Raw genomic sequence first — 19,918 nt, forward strand, 5'->3', positions numbered from 1 at the left:
CAGCACTACAATGGATCATGGGACTAATAGGGTACTTGTACCTTTTTGGAAGTTTCCTGTCAGCTGCATCTCCATGTGAAAGCTAAGGACTGATGCAGAGATGCAGCTGCACTTGCGCGGCCCCCACTTGCAATGCTCCCATCCTATTCAGAACAGTTTTTAAAACAAAAACCTATAAAACACACTGTATCGTATTTTTAAGGTGCCAAAGACACGTTTAACTGTATGAATACACTATGTCCCTAACATTTTTATAAAATGTGCCCAAAATGTATGGGTGTTTAGGGGTTTGAAGAGAACAATGAAATTGGCATTCAATTTGGAGTTAGAGGTTTGTGTGTGCGTCAGCTGAAATACTGTTTTGAGAGGGGAAACTGCACTGCATTAGCTCCTATATAAATCCAATTACTCTTGGTGGGCGGTGGGGGAAGACACATTCTCTCATTCTAAACATGCTCTTGTGGCAACTTTCTACCTTCATGATTACCCCAGATCAATAATTTCTGCTAGGTAAGAATGGCAGCCTTAATGTACTCATTAATTAACTGAGCGCTTATCTCATTTGTTATGTTGTTATTTACATGGAAAAATAATGGATTTGGGCAGCAGATATATGGTAATATTTCTTCTTCAACTCCTGGCATGTTCCGAGACTCATTTTCATAATCTATACTATCGGACCTCCTTTCCCCTTTCACACTAGTTTTAATTAAGTCAAACCAGCAGTAAACTTTTTCCAACCTATTCCTAGTTCAGCTTTATTCAGAATGAAGTTCTGTCAGCTTCAGTTGAACTTACTTCGCAATATGCCGCAGGTTACAGTCTAAGGGCAGAACTACTCAGAATGCTAAATCAGTCATAGGTGGTGTTTATTTATTTATTTTTGTAATGAGCAATAGTTATGGAACCCTGAGTTTGATCAGTACCACAACACACAGGGAGGTGAGCTTTAAGCCTTATCATCCCAGTTGCAATCCTGTAAAAAAAAAACAACCACCTCATGCTTCTATTAGGCTTGCGGTGGGTTGGGTAAGCTTCCATCGCTTGTTGAACAGGGAATGTAGCCATTAACTGTCCTCCACCCATGTCAACAGCTGCCTTCTCAATAAAGATCCCTCGGGTTTACATACAGTATCCCCAGCTGACACTGGTAAAGAATGCAGTTCATGGAGTTGTCATGTCACAGGATAAGCAATTCTGCATGTAATAGGGGAGACTGACATTAGGGGATGCTGTTTGGGGGAGTAGCTGCATGTCAAGTGTAATGTGCAGCTCTACCCTAATAAGTGGTAGGGTATTCAAATAGAGCACAGATGGTGCTTGACCTGCATTTAACAGTTTATGCTGCCCGAATCCAGCATAAAATCATTATGCTATGGTTCACAGCCAAACCAGCAAAGAAAACTCCATGATGTATGAAAAAGATTACACACACACACACAAAGAGAGAGAGAGAGAGACCCATTAACCTTGGGGAGGGGGTTAATGTCTGTGTTTACCCACAATTAAACTGTTGAAACACTCGTGTCTTTCTCTACAGTGAGAACGATAGCAATCCATACGAAAGACCACAGTTTTATTGTGTATGTGAAATGACTGCAGGAGACCATTGCACAATGCAAGAACAGCTGGCCAATAATAAAAGGAACCCAGAGGAAACAGGAATGCAATTGTTTTGCTTATTACAGTGCCACTCACTGTACTAACTGGCTGTGCCGCAGACTTCGAAAGCAAGTTGCTAGAAGACAAAGCGATGAGACATTATTTCCATTTGCAGTTTGTTTAAATATTGCCAGGGAAGCAACGTGCCTGATCAGTTGCAGAAGGAAACATTCAGAATAAAAGAAAACACATGGGCTTGCATTAACCCAAGACAATTCTAGTGTGTATGTCTGTGTGCACATGCTGTTCATCACCCTAGAAGGGGAAGCCAGGAAAACCCTGGCTGCCAGCCAACAGTTATACAACGATTGCTTCATATGCACTTTAATGGACATTCATAAAGGCACAACCTGGAGAGTGGGCAAAGGTCCTATCGGAGGAGCAACATATTCCTCTTCTCTCAGCAACCGCAACAGAATGTTCTTTTTATTTTGGGGCCAATTGTAGATGTGAGTGTTCTGAAGCCAGGTAGGCACATGCTCCTGTGGGGGAGGGAGGGTGGAAGGCAGCTATATTAAATTCCGTTCTGTATTTCAGCTTTTCAGAAACCTGAAGGCATCACAGTCACAGGCATATACCTTCCCCTCCCTCCCTTTCTTAAGCACCTTTGCCAAAACACAAGCAATTAGTCATGCTTTGGGTCCCCTCTCAGCTTATGGTGCAATTTGAATAATTCATTGTAGAAATCACCTGTGTGAAACATTGCTGTCAGCACATTGTGGCATTAACCATCACTTAGTTTTAATGCTCTTTAACTGACATAAAGTAGACACAGTCCCAAAATGCACTCCCCAGCCTTCCAACTGAGGGACAATGGAAATTATTTTACATCACCACATTCATTTATAGCAGAACCTCCCCTCCAAGTGAGGAAGGCACCCCGAGGAGGCAAGCAAAGTTCCATGGAGAAAGAGGATCTTGTAGTAAGTGATAACTTCTCCCGTAATCACACTTGAGGAGACTGCTGACCCCTCCCCCCCCGGCAGTGGATCCCCACTAATCCAAATGGTTGGAGAAAACAGCATTCCTACAGCCTGATCATCTCAGTGGGATTTGGGAAGAGGAAATTGGGAAAGAGTTGATACTTGGTTGTGAGATTTCCCCGTATGGCACAAAGATGGGGACAAAGGCAGTTTGCTCTGTTCCTTTTCTAAAGACTGCTGTGAGATTGCTACCTATCTTTGACAGGACCAGCAGGCTGCATGAACACAACTGCATGTAAGGTCTCTCCACAGCTGCTCATCAAACAGGTGTTTGGTACTATATTGAGCAGAGGGGTTCAAAGCTACCTCATATATAAGTTCAAAGAGGGGAAATAGAAACAATGGGTATATTCCATCAAAACAGGATAAATTGTGCCAGTCACACTGAATAAAAAGCACACTACTGAAATCAAACTAGACCTTTATCTAAAAAGGTTATGAAGCATTTGTCTAAGGTGCCACTTCAAATACTAACATGATTTTATTCAACATTCAAAAAAGGCTTTTGAAGGTTTTTGTCTCGGGTTGTAAAAAGAAAAAAAAAATAGCATTATTGATCAGTTTTCTTTACCTTTTTTGCATTTGGGAAAAGCACAGGAATGAATCTAAAGTTCATGCTTCCTTGCTGTATAAACTCAATTTGCATCTAAAATATGAAAAACAACATTAGCCCAAATATAATTGTAAGAGTTATGCATTCTTATCCTCCAACCATTCTTTGTGCTGGAGCCCATTCCTGCTCAACTTGTCTTCCTGAATCCAGTGGTTATGCTTCACATGCCCTGCCCTGCTCAGCATTCTCAGTGCCAGTCACATATTTGGAGGTGGCAAAATTGTGTCTTGTTCCCCTTTCCCCCTCACCTCCACATTGCAAGTACATTTGTCGCAGTGTGCAGGCAACCCATTGATGCATATTCTTGACTGAAGACCCCTAACACTATGTTGAATTGTATTTTCTCATCTGCTGTTTAGGTATACTAGAAAATGATATCTAAATCTGTGTGTATGTGTTTTAAATAATATAAAAAAGAAAATTAATCAGTTCCTTACTACAAAACATGTGTTTTGTTGACAACAATACAGAATAGAATTGTATTTGATTTCTGAAATAACCTGGACTTTTGACCAGCTTAGGGGTTTAATTCCCCCTGTCCTAATTCAATTCAGATTGATTTCCGAGCCCCCTAGAGTCCATCTCTGGTCTGAAATGAATCTGGATTAGTAACAACTGATGCTCAGGACCTGCTGTGCACACACAGATGTTTCCTAGGCTTTGGTGAAACCAGGGACACTAGGCTTGTAAGTTGGTTCTCCAAGCTACTTCCCATGTTTCAAATGAGTATCATGAAGAAAAGAAAGAGGTGCTTGACTTATAGCTCAGAAATTGTATCAGGATCTGAGCTCCCCACTGTCCCTTCCTTGTGTGCTGCCTGAAGATATAGATATCACAAATTTTAGATATTGCAAATACCAGTTGGGTATCTGGGTGAAGAGTCTGGTCAATCTTAAATCACCAGCCATAATTAATCACAACGAAGTCCTACTGAAAGCAGTGGAATATGACTTAGGCTTACATCGCTTTTGCTGAACTGTGCCTTTTGATTGATTGATTACATTTCTATACAGCCCTTCATCAAAAATGATCCTATGTTGATGCAAAGCAATGTTGGAAGAAAGAAACTCACTAGGTTCTATCCAGCTGCATTATACAGTAGACCGAAATTAATGGACCTAAGTTAGTATTGTCCATTAATTACAGTGGTTCTAATCAAAGTGGACTCATGTTGGATAAAGTCCACAGACACTATTGAAACTTTTGCCCAGCTCAGTTGGTTACAACATGGTGCTGATAATGCCAAGGTTGCGGGTTCAATACATATACAGGCCACATACATATTCCTGCATGGCAGGGAGTTGGACTAGATGATCCGCGGGGTCCCTTCCAACTCTGCAATTCTATGATTCTAAATCAGGAAGCTTTTTCTCCTGTTAGGAGTGTTCATTGTAACAATGTTTGAAGAAATTATGCCTTTCCCTAACAAGACTTGTGCTACTTTTTCACAGTCTGGCCCTATGTTTTTGTGTCACATGAAGAAGTCTGATTCACTGGTGGATGTTCTTTTACTTATTACTGTACTTATCTCCCAGCTGAAATTTGTTGGCAGCTTATTTGATCCGATCAGAAGAAACTCTAGAGAGACTTTGTGAGGGTGTGAGCAAGCTGAGTTTCTGTGGCAATGGGAGGGCCATAAGGGAGAACAGATCAAATGCACGGAGACAGAGAATACACTAGCTCAGATGGGAATTTCCTTCCCCGCCTGCCCCATGCTTATTTTCATAGGTCAGGCAGTCAGATTTACTGTTGTTTGTGGATTCCCATCTCTTTCTGGAGTGAATCTGTATGAGGAAGTGCAGGCATGAGATAAGCTCATATTAAGGGACTTGGGGAAAGGGTATAAAGGGATTTAAACAGGCTGCAAAAGCCATAAAGAAAGTCAAGCAGCTAGTCATATACATTTATCTCAAACAGAACTTCTGAGCAGTCGCAAGTAGCACTGCTTCTAAAAAACACTCAGTACTAACAGGGAACACCAACAAAGCGGCACTTAACTGCAGGACTGATGAAGGACAAGACACAAAGGGCGGTTCTTTGGGAGAAGGGAAGCTGCAGACCTCTTTTGAAACGGCAAGCACATGTCCTCACTTACCATCCTGTGGATATACTTAGTATGTAAGCCATGCTCATCCTCGTCCAGCTGGGATTCAGCCCCTTCAACATCCTGTTTGTATTTTGGACTGATTGCTATGATTATCATCACTGTCTTCTGTCAGGGAGAAAGACGCTTTTATGAAATTGTAAAATGCAGTGTGGTTGGGCAGAGCAGCTTGGAAACCTGCCAGTTTGTATTATACGTGATCTGATGTTCTCTGGAAGCATAAGACAATCCAGTGCATTTTGGCAATGAAGCAAAACTAATCTCTGCTCACTGTATTTCCTCATACCAGATTTCCAGGCTCTCTCTCCGCTAGTAAATTTTAACATACTTTAAAATGGAGAGGGGGAAAAAAATACATTTTAGCATTGACCAGGTTATCTTCCAGAAACATAAATCTAAAAATAATGTATGCATAAACAATACACCATTACTGTTTATTAACTGAAACTCTATCACTCTTTCTGGTAGAATATGTCCCCTATTTCAGGAGAATCTGAATTCTATGCTCAAATAGACCATGATTTGTGACCTGTATAAAATTGTGACCATTAATAAATATCCTTACTTTTGTTTCTGTTTTGTACCTATTGTCTTCTGGTTATGCTGCCTGCCTGTTTGTTTCCAGACCAAATATAAAGTGCTGGTTTCATCTTTTAAAGTCCTAAACCATTTAGAATGACCTAAAGGAGGCAAGGGAACCCCCAGGAAGAAGAGGGCTCAGAGCCAGGGAATTGGTGGTGGGACAACAAATGTGGTCAGAGGAAAAAGAGGGATCACACTGGGAGGAGGAGGTGTCGGAAGCTGAAGAGGCCACATGGTTTAGTGAGCAGGAAGAGGCTGTGGCAGCAGGCAGTCCAGACTTAGAGGTGGAAGTGGAGGCTGGAGAGGATGGGGACCAGGAGACAGAGATGAGGCAGGCTGCATAAGAATCCAGGAACTCTCCCCCTCCTGCTGTGACCAGCTTCCCACCTCCTGGTCTCCCAGAACACACAGAGGAATGAAGAGGGTAGAGCAATGAGAGACAAGATGAAGGAGCCTTAGGCTGCTGGGGAAGGAACCAGGGGAAGAGCCTTAGAGAGCAGAGGGAAGGCAGGGACCTTCATTCCTCACAAATGCCCCATTGAGGGAAGACCTACTTGGAAGAGTTGCCTGGATCACTAGGACAGAGCTGTTTTATTTCTTTGAATAAAGAGTTAACTTCACTGACATCAGGTGCTTTATTGTTTTATTGCTGACCTGCACCAGACTCCAGCTCCTGACAACGAGCCTGCCTGAGCATGAAGATCAGCCCCATAGGCCCTACTGCCTGGTCCACTAAGAAGATGAACAGCAACTAAGGACATGGCCTTTTCAGTGAGGCTCCCGTATTTACAGAATGCCCTTCTACAGGAAGTTAATATGCCCACCCTTGTCACTGGTGATTTTTAAAAAGAACCCGTAAGAGCTTTTTCAGTCTGTGCTTTAATTGCTGTGTCCAGAAGCAGTTTGCCAGGTGGGTCAGACCCACAACACCAGCTTCTTGGCAGGTGAGTCGCCATGCTGTCGTTTCTGCCACCTCCCCGTCCAGGTAAGCAGTAGCGGCTCACTGCTGGGAAGCTAGCATAGCAGCTGTGCCCCACCAGCTTCAAATTGTGTCTTGATTAAGTTTTACTTTTCATTTGAAGAGGTATAATGAGGATTTTAACTGAATTTTGTTCATACACACCCACACACCCACCCATGAGCAGCCAATTCACCTTGCTGAAACATTTTTGAGCCTGTTTTCACGGTTTGGGCCCCCTGGAAAGAACTTGTTTATTTTTAAATAATTAAAGCGAAGGCACAATTCTGCCTTCAGCTGTACACTTAGCGCTAACACAATGTCATTGTGGAATGCACACAGCTTGTCAACAGTTATTTTAATCTTATGTAGGTCCTCCTTCCCCAAATGCTTTAGACTGCAAGCCTAAACTCCATTTTGCCAGGAGTAAGCCTCCCTAAATTCAGTAGAACTTTACCTCTGAGCAGATATGCTTAGGATTGTGCTCTTTCGTTTGTGATCCTAAAATACTTAGCAGTATCTTCTATGCAAAGCCTCTATGTCAACCAGTGTTCCAAAATGCATAGTGTTCCCTATCATGAGGAGATTTGGAAATGGAAAGTGTTTACAAACTTTTTTCAGACTTCCTGAGAAGATTGGGGTGGGGTGTGCAATGGACATAGAAAGCGCACCCACAAAGATGTTGGGGCATGGCTGGCATAAGCCCCCCTCCTTCCCCACGTATTTGGAATGCTTGAAAAGGCCTGATGTATTTTATTTTGTTTGCATTTATAAGCTAAAAACACAAATGTTTTTGCTTCTGCATGCAACTTTTAAAAACCTAAACAAATAAATATGTAGCTAACACAGGCATTTTACAGATCTATGAAAGCCAAGTTCTCCTATCTCAGAAGGCTCACATTTTAAATTAGACAGAATGGGTGGGGAGGCAAGGGTAGGAACAACATGAATAATTAAGTCACAAGGGGGGCAGGAGATGCTTCTGTTTCAGTCCTGGGTTCTTACCAGTATTGTCTTAAGGACTGATTCCTTAAGGATTGCCATTGAGCTTCCTATGCCCAAAACTGTCTTTGAGCTGCCTGTGGAAAATGCTTCTACAAGAACCACCTTTCCCCCCTTTACTTACATCACTCAGGTAGCGTTCCATCCACTTGATAATGTCAATACCTCGAACTGTGTCCTCAAATATATCAATCTATAAGAACGGGAAAATATTAACATTTCTTCAGCTCTGTGAGCAGAGGCAAATATTTCCATCAAAACAAAGAAGATTCACAAAGTATCTCTTCAATGCATATTGAAGGCGTATGACTTCCCTCAAATCCTGGGAAGTGTAGTTTATTCTTCACAAAGCTACAATTCCCTGCAACCTTAAACTACAGTTCCCAGGATGCTTTGGGGGAAGCCATGCTCTTTAAAAGTTTATTGGATGTGCTTTGAAGGCATAATACCCTCAATGTGTAGTTTCCCAGTTCAAAAGTTGAGGTGCAAGTGTACATAGTCTAACAAGGCTCTCTATTCACAAAGAGCCAGGGCATTTCTGCAGCTTGGTAAGTTTCTGCTAGCAATATCACAGCTGACAAGGAATCTCCAGGGACCTCAGCTAATTATTTTCCCCTTCTGTCACCTGAGGCCGACTCCAGATGGGTCTTTGACAGCAGGTGTATTCTGCAAAAACCGTATACACTTTTGGTGTATTTTAATGGTTTTGTTCTGGACCTCCTGCTCCTCCTCCTGCTTCAAAAATGTTCTTCTGTACTACTGCATTATTGACTCTGTACTGTCTTCCTCTGATTCCATCCAATCCTTTGTTTCAGTTTCCACCATCTGCCTTCCCCTCCATGGTCTTTAGCAACATTGAGCCATGGCTCCATATCACCTTGCCTAGTATTCTGCAAGATTGAACCCCAATTTGTCAAAAGTGGCAAAGAATCACACCTTTCCCCCTCTAGAAAAAAGAGGAATTATTCAGAGTTTGTGAGGTCATTCCATCTTGTCCCCTGTGCTGTTGTGTAGGATTCTTGTATTCCAAGACAGTTCACTGACTGGGGTTTGGGCTGTGATGCAAAGTTTAGACCCCTGTTTAACCTTGAACTCCTTCAGTGACCTTGAGGGAAAATACAACCCTATCCACACTTGCCCTGAAGCCCTATTGAACACAGTGTGACTTGCTTCCAAGCAAAACTGCATAAGCTTGTGTTGTACAGGTGATGTAGAAACAGTTTCAATGTTCCAAAGGATTGTCAGTACAACCTTACTCCACTTTAGTGTATTACATAAACTTTGCGTTGGAATTTCAAATACACCACCTAAGCCTCTTCCCCCCTCATTCATATATTTAGGGTTTGAGTACATGCCACTGCATACAAGATTCATCAACGCAGGCAGGAACATTAAAAAGGAAGACAAAGCTTTAAAGATATAGACAACCAATTTCACACATTCTTGATTGAATTCCAGCAAAGGGAAACACCCTTCCAGAATAGAGTACTTACAGCTGTCTGAAATCCATTTACAAACAAAAAGTTCACAAATTTCATGACCTCCTCAGCTGTGTCCACAGAGTAGGTTATGAAGACTTTACCTAAGAGAGATGATCAAAGTATTGTTCAAAGTACTAGGGAAAAAAGTGCTTGCCTTTTCTTTGTTATACTAGCACAGAGCAGACAATAAGCTCTATCTTGTTTGATTTAGATAATAGTCATAATAATTTATTACTTCTACTCCACCCATCTGACTGGGTTGATTATTATTTGTACAATGGAGCTGAACTGGCTCAGTGTCTTGTGATCATGCTAGGCATCTCCATTAGAGACCTCTAGAATACCTTTAATATGGCCCATGTCCCTGCTCTGAAAAGCAGAAACCCTCAGAGTATATGACACTTTCAATGGAAAATGCTCCTTCTCCAACCACCTAATGATTCCTGGACCCTAACGTTAAAAAAAATTAAAGTTCATAAATACGACTGTTATAAGCCACGAAAATATCACTTCCTCCTCCAGGCACTTCCTCCTAATCCTTCTAGCTGTCTGTTCTCCAGATTAATTGCATGGTGCCTGCCTAGTACTTTGAACTGCATGCTACTTTGAACCCCAAGCCTAGCAGAGTTGTATCCAGGCAGTCTCCACCTGGAATAGTTTCAGGCCCTTTAAGGATATAGCTGGGCTTCTGGTGAAAAAGTTCCACTTCCAGGACAACTAGAAGAAACCAATTTTAAAAGGCCATGCCCTGGTGTTATCTGCTGTTAGGCTGAGGCAGCACTAGAAGTTGCTACAATCAGCAGGAGAGTGTGGTTCTATGTATGTATGATCCTGCTAGGACTGGGCCATCCACTTTCTTCACTAACCAATGCTTTGGCTTTATACACAATTTTCCAAACATGGCGGTGGGGGGCAGGACTTACGCAGCTCTTCTGGCAAATTACTTGTCCTCAGTGTTCCCCTGACTGCAAAATTACTTGGAGGCCTTGGAATGGCAGCTGGGCATTGTGGGCCATTAGGCTGAGCCATGGAATCAGGAGGGCACCTATAGATGTCCTCATGAGCGCCATAAGCCTTGGATGATGCTCCACCATGCAGTAGTTGGTTCTGAAACTGGCCACTAGGAAAAACATGAAGAGTCATTATAAAATGTTAAAAGCTGCTGATTCTAACAGCACATGTGTGAGGCCTGTTTTTAATGAGAAAATTTTCCTTTTATGAAAAAGTCACTTTAGCAATAAAAAGGTGGCTCAATGCATGACTGATCTCATGCTGTCAGCTCCTGAAGAGATCACAAATAGCCTAAGAGAGTCTCTCTAGGAGGCCCTCCAGTATCTTTCCAGAGGCTGCTTAAAGATCCACGAGCCCCACAATAAGCCCAGGGCAGGGAGCATGTGCCAGAGGTCTAAAAGAATTCTGTGGCCAGTGCTTCATTATTTTAGCTTTTAATTTTGCTTGTTCTAATACCTTAAATTGCAAAGTTCCTGCAGTGCATTGGCCAAAAACTGGGTTATAAATGTAGCAAAAAAGAGATAAACGTACTCGGCATTCTGAAAAACCCTCTCTGTGTGGTGTAAAAGCAGTCTGGTACTGTAAATCACCCAGGCCTTTATACCAGCTCCAGCTAGCACAGTCAGTGATCAGGGATTATGGGAGCTGTATTCCAAAATGTTGGAAAGGCACCTGATTGGGGAAGGCTGTTTAGACCTACTTTAGCTGCCACAGTTAAAACAACACCTTATGCATACCAATAGCACCACTGCCACAGTCAAGACAGTCTCTGAAAAGCTTGCGTTAGCTTCCGCCAGCTTCTTGCAGCTGAAATTTTCCAATGAATCTCAGGACAAACTTACTACAATCTTTGAAATTCTCCAGAAGAGCTCTCTCTCTCAGGGAGCCTTTCTTCATTGCATTTAGGAGAAGGAGGACTGGAATAATTTGGGATTATTTGCCGGCCAGGATGGATGGCTCTTACACAAGGGCCAGGAACAGGAAGCCGTGGTTGAGGTGGATGTGCGAAGTGTCGATAGCGTGTTTGCCCATCTAAGAGTAGAAAAGGAAAACTTGAGCCACTGCATAGTTAAGTCACCTTTGAACAACAGAATTTAACAAAACAGCTAATGAATATGATCAAACTACAAGTTTAGCACATTGCACCCACTAGAATCGATAGGCTTAAGCATGAAATTGTGTACTAGAAAATGGTCTCTGTCACTTTAAGCAGAACTTCCAATTTGCTGAAGGTGATGCCCATGATGTAGTGGCAGACCGTAAAGTTCGCTTCACTAGTTGAGTGATGGAAATAGGTTCACAGTATACCTAATGGGAATGATCCACTTTTTTACTTCCAGAAACGGTTAGCAGTATGTTGCCTCACTCTGGAAGATATGGCAGATTTGGAATTGAGAATCTTGACAGTTAAGAAAATTGCCAGTGTTGTGAACAGACTAAAATGGTGTGAAATAAAATTATGAGCATCAATACTGGAGGGTTGTTTTTGTTTAAGTTCACAGTGCAATCAGGTTTCTCTCCTTGAAAACCTTGGGCACAATTCAGCCAAAGTCAAGCATTTATACTAGAGATTTAAGCATGTGCTTCACCGTCCCACTGAAATCAATAGATTTAAAATTGGTTAGTTGTAGATAGATTGTGTTTTGTATTTTTCATGGTTTTCTTACGGTTTTAGATTTTAAGAAAACACCTGGCCAAATTAAGCACTCTTTCAGCAAACTAATGAATAGGATAGAGGAACAGGGCAACCCTTTGCATATTGACACCAAAGGAAGCATTTGATTTTTTGATTGATTACTATAATCCAGTTTGATTATGAGTTGTAGAAAAGTGGGAAACAAATGTTGGAAATAAACAAATAAATAAATGAGGCTTACTTCTAGATCAGTGTGTGGAGGATTGCGACCTTAGAGACCATGTTAACTCATTGAAATGAACAAAGTCTCAAAGTGCTTCAAAGTGCTTCACTTTGGTGTGATCATAAACTCAAAAAGCTACAAGACTCGTGACGGAAATGCAAGAACTAGGAATGCTCCAGCTCCAGCAATTTATCTTGCCCTTCCTTCCATGGGAATATGAGCTGGTTTCACCTCCAGCAATCACATACCTGTGATTTGAATACTAGGAACTCCCTTGCAAAAGTAACATTCATTTCAGAAGGCATTATCATTGAGAGAATGCAGCTGAAATGCAGTGCTGAGTCTATTATGAATATGAAAGAGCAGATGCCCTGGCTAGATGGCTGCCTGGGAGCACAGCACACTAGATTGTTTCTGTCTAGAAGGTGCACATTAGAACACATTAAGTACAAAACCCTATTGTGAGCGATGATTGCCCAGTAATCATTGGAAATGTGAAAAGCTGTCAGGAAGCCATTTTATGCCTCATAGAAGATAGGAAGTTAGTAAGCAAAATACTGCCTCCAGCTCTGAACAAGTATGTTGGTTTGGGGTTTTTGTGGGGTGGGGGGAGGTTCTTGAAATATGGCTCAAATTACATAATGGCTCATGTTATAAAGAAAGTGTTGTTCAAGTAGCACTGTTAAACTAGTATATATTTAACAGGGTGAGAAATGAGGGGGCGGTGTAGTCTGGGTCCATTTAGCAAGTAATTTTTGTCTTCTTAGCATGGAAAGTGGGGTGATCAAATCTGATGTGATAGTGGCTCAAACTTTGAACACTTCCATGGAAAGGCACAATAAACCAGACTGTCCCAGGCCTGGGGATTCCTGTGCATTTTCAACTATCCTCCTAATTATCACTTATATCTTCTCGAATACAGTGGTACCTCGGGTTAAGAACTTAATTCGTTCCGGAGGTCCGTTCTTAACCTGAAACTGTTCTTAACCCGAAGTACCACTTTAGCTAATGGGGCCTCCCACTGCCACTGCGCCGCCGCCGCACGATTTCTGTTCTCATCCTGAAGTAAAGTTCTTAACCCGAGGTACTATTTCTGGGTTAGCAGAGTCTGTAACCTGAAGCGTCTGTAACCCAAGGTACCACTGTATCATCATTTCTCGTCATGGAAATCTTCATCTAGTGCAGCTTTGCGCAAGAACGTGGCACATTATGGGCCCGTGGTGGGATTGCTTCTAGTCAGAAGCATCAGGGTGCCAGAATGCAGGGACGACACGAAAGAGGACATAGCATCCAACTATCTGTCAGGTAACAACATTGGCAGATGGCTATAAAAGCCATAAGACCCCCAGGGAAGATGAGGCACAGTGAGGTGGGTAAATTCACTCTAACAGGGAATCTAAAAACAGCTATAACTTTTCACAGAAGTGAATGAAACTTGCAGCCCCTCCAGAGTGTGGAGCCTGATAAACTGTAGGCAGATACCCATAGGGGTTTTAATGCAGGAGCAGGGCACCTTTCATGTTTCCTCCCCTAAACATAGCCATTGCAATTTCTGCAGTACAGCATGAATCTGGGAACTGAGGGAAGGCAGGGGTGTTGAGGGAAAGAAATCTCTAAACTGATTTGCTCAGGGGAAGGAGGGGTGGAAAGTTAGCATTAATTGCCAGGAAGGACTGGGTTGGTAGAGGAAATATCACCCCTAGTAAGGCCCTTGTTACTCCAAGGGTCAGTGGGGGAGGAGACACTTCCTACCACAGATTTTTGGGGATATGTTAGAGATCTCTCCATAGGAGAAGGCATTTAATGGTGCAATCAGAAATGTGAGAACCTTCCCCAAATCACCCTGATTTGCCTTGTAATTTTGGGTACATACAGAGTTGATGCATACCCTTAGTCTAGTTTTAGCAAGTTGATAATAGGAGAGGAAACTATTGAATCTTCACATTCTGGCAGAAAGCAAGGAGAAAAATGATGGAAGTGATTAAAGAATGAAAAAGGGAAACATAATATTATCAGGACAGGAAGTTATAGTAGAGAAAGGCAAGTGCCAGATCACAAAATGTGAGGATTAGATCAGAAGATTTCTCGTTCAGAAGTGTAAACATCTGAACTGCGCAGCTGATTTGTTGAATGGAATCCCCAGCCTTTATGAGGTCACTGGTATAGCTAAGAACTGCAAACATAAAAGTGGATGGCAAGAAATGCTAGAAGCCAGAAGCACACGTTTCTTATGATTAAATATAGCTGGAAAAACTGTGCAAAATTCTCTAAGCTATTTAAGAAAAAAAGTATTCTGAATACCTGACCAGTTAACTTACATGGATTCTGGCAATGTAAATCCCCAGGAATGTAGTATCTAGGATGCCACTGAGATTGTGGGGAAGGATGGTCCAGTTGTGGGAACACAGGATATGGCTGAGGGTCCATCTGCGGTAACTCTCTGGACATCAGAGGCCTTGGAAGGTCTTGGAGGTTAAAAACGGAAGTAAGTGGCAATGGAGGTTCTAGCTGCCTGATGCCCATAAGATCCAGAGGCTGAGAATCATATCCTGCATCTTCTGTTCGTAGGTCTACTGGTGGTCTATTACATTGAGTTTGGTTTAGATTTGCATTCTCCTGACTTTCACCAGATGAATTTTGGTAAATGTCAGATGAGCTTTGTTGCAGACCACTAGAATTGTGTCCAGTGTCAGGAGAATCAGCTGAAGGCCTAGACCTCAGCAGCTGGTTCCTTTTGTCTATAGCTAAAATATGAAGTTCTGATGAAGTTGTTGATTCAGTGAATGGACCAGGAGGTATCTCCCTTCTAGAATCCTGGCATCGTTGCAGGTGATTGTGGTTAGACGCTTCCAGATCAGCATTATTATAACCCACACGATTAAGGTGCTTGCAGAAACATGATTGCCTAGTCAATGAATGAGAAGCCATTTGAGATGGATAAGATCCTATGGGCACCAAGTTCTCTATATTTTCACCAGAAGGGTCCAAAGCCTCTTCCAGTGAATGCTCTGGAAATGGCGACCAATCTCCAGTTTCATCATGTTCAACTGGTATACTTCGACCCATCGCAGCACCTAAAAACAGAAAAGAAATACAGTATAAAGTGTCTATTGATTTGTTATGCATAAAATACAAGCAATGATGTTTGACCTTGTGAACAACTTGGATAGCTCAGTTGGTTAGAACATGGTGTTGATAATGCCAAGGTTGCAAGTTCAATCCCCATACTACTACTACTACTAAATTTATTTATACCACGCCCTCCCCGGCCAAAACCAGGCTCAGAGCGGTTAACATCAAATATTTAACATATTACCATAAAAGCAATCAATCAATTAAAATACATCCTAAAATCAAATCAGAATCAAAGTGAAATCCAATCAGATGGTAACCTGCAAATTAGGGATGGGGACCTTAAATGCTCACCAGGCCTAACTGTTTATACTGATCTTGTATGAGCCTGTGAGAAAAGTTGGGGGACCACTTTCATGCAAGTTCTTATAAGGAGAAAGGGGGAGTCAGACTGGACCCTGGCCAAAGGCCTGGCGGAACAGCTCCGTCTTGCAGGAAAGATGTCAGATCCTGCAGGGCCCTGGTCTCTTGTGATAGAGCATTCCACCAGGCCAGGGCCACAGCTGAAAAGGCCTTGGCCCTGGTTGAGGCCACTCTAATCTCTTTGAGGCCCGGGACCTCCAAGGTGTTATTATTTGCAGACCGTAAGGTCCTCCGTGGGGCATACCAGGAGACTATATGGGACAGCTAGATATTCCTGCATTGCAGGGAGTTGAACTACATCGGGGTTGGCAAACTAAGGCCCGGGGGCCAGATGTGGCCCACCGGGCTCGTTAATCCGATCCGCAAACCTTGCGGACCCTGCCACCCGCTTGGTCAGTCCTTGCGCTAAACCGGCCCGGTGCAGAAGCCTTGCTGCGTGGGGACTGACTTCTGTGATGCTGGCGCAGCTTCTGCAGCCAATCTGAAGCTGGAGATGCCTCTGGGTGACGCCCCTTCCTTCTCACTGAGGCAGCCACGTATGGCCAAGAGCCGAGCGGGAGGAAGCAGCGGCGGCAGGGAAGCTGCCTCCACCGCCCAGGCCAGCGGCTTGGGCTCTGCACCTCGCAGATCCCTTGCTGAGGAAGAGGACAGAGATGCTGCCAAAGATGAGGCAGCAGTGGTGGCATGAGTGGCAGCAGCAGGGGGTCCTTTCGGGAGATGGGGGTCCTTCGAGGGGGTGCTTTCGGGAGGGGGGGATGCTTTCGGGAGAGGGTAGGTCTAGCCCCCCCAAGGTCTGAGGGACAGTGGACCGGTCCCCTCCTGAAAAAGTTTGCTGACCCCTGAACTAGATGATCCCTTCCAGCTCTACAATTCTATGATTCTATGCTCAGATACCTGCAAGCAGAATTAAGTTGGGCACAAGCCACATTGAATGGCCCCTCACCCCCAATCTTTTTGTTTCATACCCAACCCTTTGCCCCTGTCTCCAGGTGAGATGTGTGTTTTTATGCCGGTGTTGGAAGGCATTTGGCATTCTTTCAAGGATAATTTTTCACAGCAAGCAGCACACTGTTTACCCATCTCTGATGTGATTCGTGATTAGACAGCCAAGAGATTACGATGCATTTTATCATCACTGGTTGAATGGCTTTTGAAGAATTAAATTAACTCTGCATAGTTGAGAAGCAAAAATACTAACCTGTTAGGGACGCCATTTCAATATTTTTTAAGAAATCCGTCGATAGATGTACCAACTGCAGATGCAACTGCGCAGGGGAAGACAAAAATATCATAGCTGAGGATCAGAGCAAAACTCTTGATCACATTGATGTCTCAATATGGATTCTTGGTCTAGTGGCAGCATTCCTATCCAGTCTTCTGTACCACAGATGCTGTGTTGGTTTGGCTCCTTAGAACCTGGTGTTCTGGTCTATTTTTTTCTATTTTTTTCTTAAAAGTGGGTTCTGACTAAAAATAGGTTCATAAAAGGTTCATTTATGCAATATATTGTTTGTGACTGACTCCAACACACCACACATTTTTTTCCACTATGATTTTATTTATAAAATAGTTCCATTCTAGCTATTACACCTTCCCAAAGGACCTGTCAAACTTTTTAGGGTCTCTGATACACAAATAATAATAAATCCCCCGCTACTAAAAATGTATTTAGTTTCACACTGTCCTCCATGGTATAATACTTCAGAACCAAGAGTTAATACTTGTTACGGACATCCTACTTTAGCTCTCCTGCGTTTTCATTTTACAGCATCCATTTGGGCTCTGAGTGTATGGGTAAAATACCCTGAATTTCATAGCTTGTGACTTATCTAAATTAGCAATTTCCAATTCCATATTGCATCTCTTTTATGGAGGCAATAAACACATAAAACTAGGTAGAGGTGAGAATATTCTTTGTTAAACCCCTTAGAAGTTTTAGTTACAGTTAAGAGATGCATTTTGTTACATAAATTTGCCACAGAATGTCCAAGTATGGAGTTGGTGGCAGATTTGGATTGGAAGGTGATGCAGGAGAGGGAGGGTGCAAGCCTTTGCCTTTGCACTATAGCCCCAAATCAAGCCAGCGCCCTCCCAAAGCTGCTATTACCCACAGAGGGAAAACCTAAAGGACTTAGGATCCTAACAAGTGAGTGTTTGTTTCTCCATTCTGACCTGTGCAGCTCTCTGGTTCAAAAATCTGTGCGTTTAATTTGAGGAAGCACATGTTATTCATGGTTACTTTTTCTTGCCAAGTTTGGAAGAATAATAATGTGTTCCAGTAGAGATGATTTGATGTGTTCCTTCAAGCCTCACTCATTTTGCAGTTGCATAAAGGGAAAAGTTCAATATTAAAACTGAAACAAATCCAATTTAACTTCTTCAGTTTCTGCTGAGGAGAAACCACTGAAAACTGCCTGCACATACCTAGAGTCCTGTAGACTTAAACTGTAGTAACCTCCACACCATCAGAAATAATCACTTAAAAATGTATTTCTCTCTGGAGGAACATAAACAGGCATGATGAAAATCTACTCCTAAATGAAATACAATAGGAGATCTGCTGACTGGGTCAGAGAACAATCCTGTCCCCCCTCTTCCTTCTTTAACCTCTAAAATATCAGGCTGAATCTCATCCTTTCCCAAAGGACTGCAGAACAAAATAATACATGGAAAGAAAAAAGCACCCATTAGTAGCAGAAAGTGAGATCAAATGGACACTGCAACTAGACAATCACTCTGCAATTTATTTTTAAAATGAATGTTTTTTGTTTCCTTTGTTGCTTCATGGTCACAGTGAGGTTTTATTGTAATTGCAGGGATGTTGGAAGAGAATATAAAAGACCCAGGAGAACATTTTCATACTGTATCCTCAGCTTGAGGAAAGTTCATTCTGACTTTTGTTTCCAAAGGATTGGAGCAAAAGTACGGTAACTCAATCCTGGTTTAAACAGCTCTGAGCTCTGTCTATAATACGGTCTTCAACCCTCCACTTCCCAAGTCATCTGAATATACAATGAACATATCAGTGTGGCAGGGAAGTAACAATAGTGCTGCAGTGCCAATGTTAAAAAAAAATAGAGCAGGAGACTCTGAACCTCAGGGTCATGGGTTTGAGGCCCACTTTAGGCAAAGGTTTCCTGCACTGCAGGGGGTTGGGCTAGATGATCCTCGTGGTCCCTTCGAACTCTGCAATTCTATGGTTCTATGGTTTATTTAATTTATTATTACATTTCTACCTCACCTTTCCTTCAAGGAGCTCAAGGTTCTTTCCCTTCCCTGTTTTATCCTCACAACAACCCAAAGTTCTCCAGTGAGCTTTCCATGGCTAAGTGGGGATTTGACCCAGGGTCTCCCCGGTCTTAGTTACACACTGCTATGAAAACTTATAGCACTGATTATCTGTTCAAGGCATGCATATGCACAGATACTTGAAAGCATGGGAACATAGGTTTTTGCATTATACTGACTTACACTCTTGAACAGTCTAGCTCAAAATTGCCTGCATTAACAAAATTTAGGATCTATTAACTCCTATGTTTTCTCTCCCTTCCTTGTCAAAACTACAATATGCAACACAAATTCCTTCTGCAAATTGCTCTGGAGGTCTTCAGTGAGAGATCTCGCAGAAAACTCAAGCTCTTGTGAGTAGGTGGTTCCAAATCTGAGTTGCAAAAGGCCCAGACAGAGAGGCGGTCTTCCATTTGGCCTGTCAGTGTGGTTGAAGGACTAGGAAACACCAGAAGCAGGGGAGCAGTTTCCCCTTAGCTAAAAGAAAGGGGCACAGAAATGTTGATAACTAAATGACTGTGCCAATGGATAACAGTCATTCAGGCTTCCAAGATGTGGTAGATGAGTAGTAAGAGAAGCAGATGCTAATAACTAGCTAATAACTTATCATGGATGAGTTCATATTGATGGCTGAAATGCACAACATAATAAGATTCAGCATTTAAGAAAGATCACATCTTACTCTCATGCTCAGTTCCAAATTCACACTGCTTAGTACAATTCTTCACATAGATTGTTTGAAATCTGTGTAGTTTCCTGCTTAAAGGCTTGTGTTGGCCTACGAGATTTCCAAAGAACAGGCCTCGCTAAACCAGCCTGCTTTTGATTAAACCTTTTCTGACAGGAAGAGAAAGAATGCACAGTGAAGAATGGCGTACTA

General features: G+C 42.5%; 1 protein-coding gene across 3 annotated transcripts; it reads right to left on the reverse strand.

Moving 5' to 3' along the window:
- Nucleotides 1–1,559: 1,559 nt before the first annotated feature.
- On the reverse strand, nt 1,560–18,257 carry TRAF3IP2 (TRAF3 interacting protein 2). 3 transcript variants are annotated; one of them, XM_081000389.1, is made up of 10 exons: nt 18,175–18,257; nt 16,949–17,015; nt 14,574–15,329; nt 11,239–11,428; nt 10,309–10,505; nt 9,398–9,486; nt 8,029–8,097; nt 5,354–5,470; nt 3,217–3,291; nt 1,560–2,144 (listed from the first exon to the last, which is right to left on the reverse strand). In XM_081000389.1, the coding sequence occupies exons 2-10, from the start codon at nt 16,962–16,964 to the stop codon at nt 1,998–2,000; spliced, it is 1,656 nt and encodes a 551-aa protein (XP_080856515.1). In that variant the 5' UTR covers nt 16,965–17,015; nt 18,175–18,257; the 3' UTR covers nt 1,560–1,997. The 3 variants fall into 3 exon arrangements, with proteins under 3 accessions (XP_080856515.1, XP_080856514.1, XP_080856513.1); XM_081000388.1 differs by lacking the exon at nt 18,175–18,257 and adding an exon at nt 17,923–18,107; XM_081000387.1 differs by lacking the exon at nt 18,175–18,257 and having other exon boundaries at nt 16,949–17,057.
- Between the last annotated feature and the right edge of the window lie 1,661 nt (nt 18,258–19,918).

The sequence above is a fragment of the Podarcis pityusensis genome (genome assembly GCF_964106645.2).
Source record: "Podarcis pityusensis genome assembly, chromosome: 3".
Classification (NCBI taxonomy): domain Eukaryota; kingdom Metazoa; phylum Chordata; class Lepidosauria; order Squamata; family Lacertidae; genus Podarcis; species Podarcis pityusensis.

Bases quoted from the DNA above. Each gene is read 5' to 3' on its own strand.
- TRAF3IP2 (XM_081000387.1), bottom strand. From the start codon at position 17,042: ATGATATTTTTGTCTTCCCCTGCGCAGTTGCATCTGCAGTTGGTACAT. The intron at 15,330-16,948 runs GTTAGTATTTTT...TTCTGTTTTTAG, and splicing joins TGAAATGGCGTCCCTAACAG to GTGCTGCGATGGGTCGAAGT. The intron at 3,292-5,353 runs GTAAGTGAGGAC...TTCATATTTTAG, and splicing joins CTAAGTATATCCACAGGATG to ATGCAAATTGAGTTTATACA.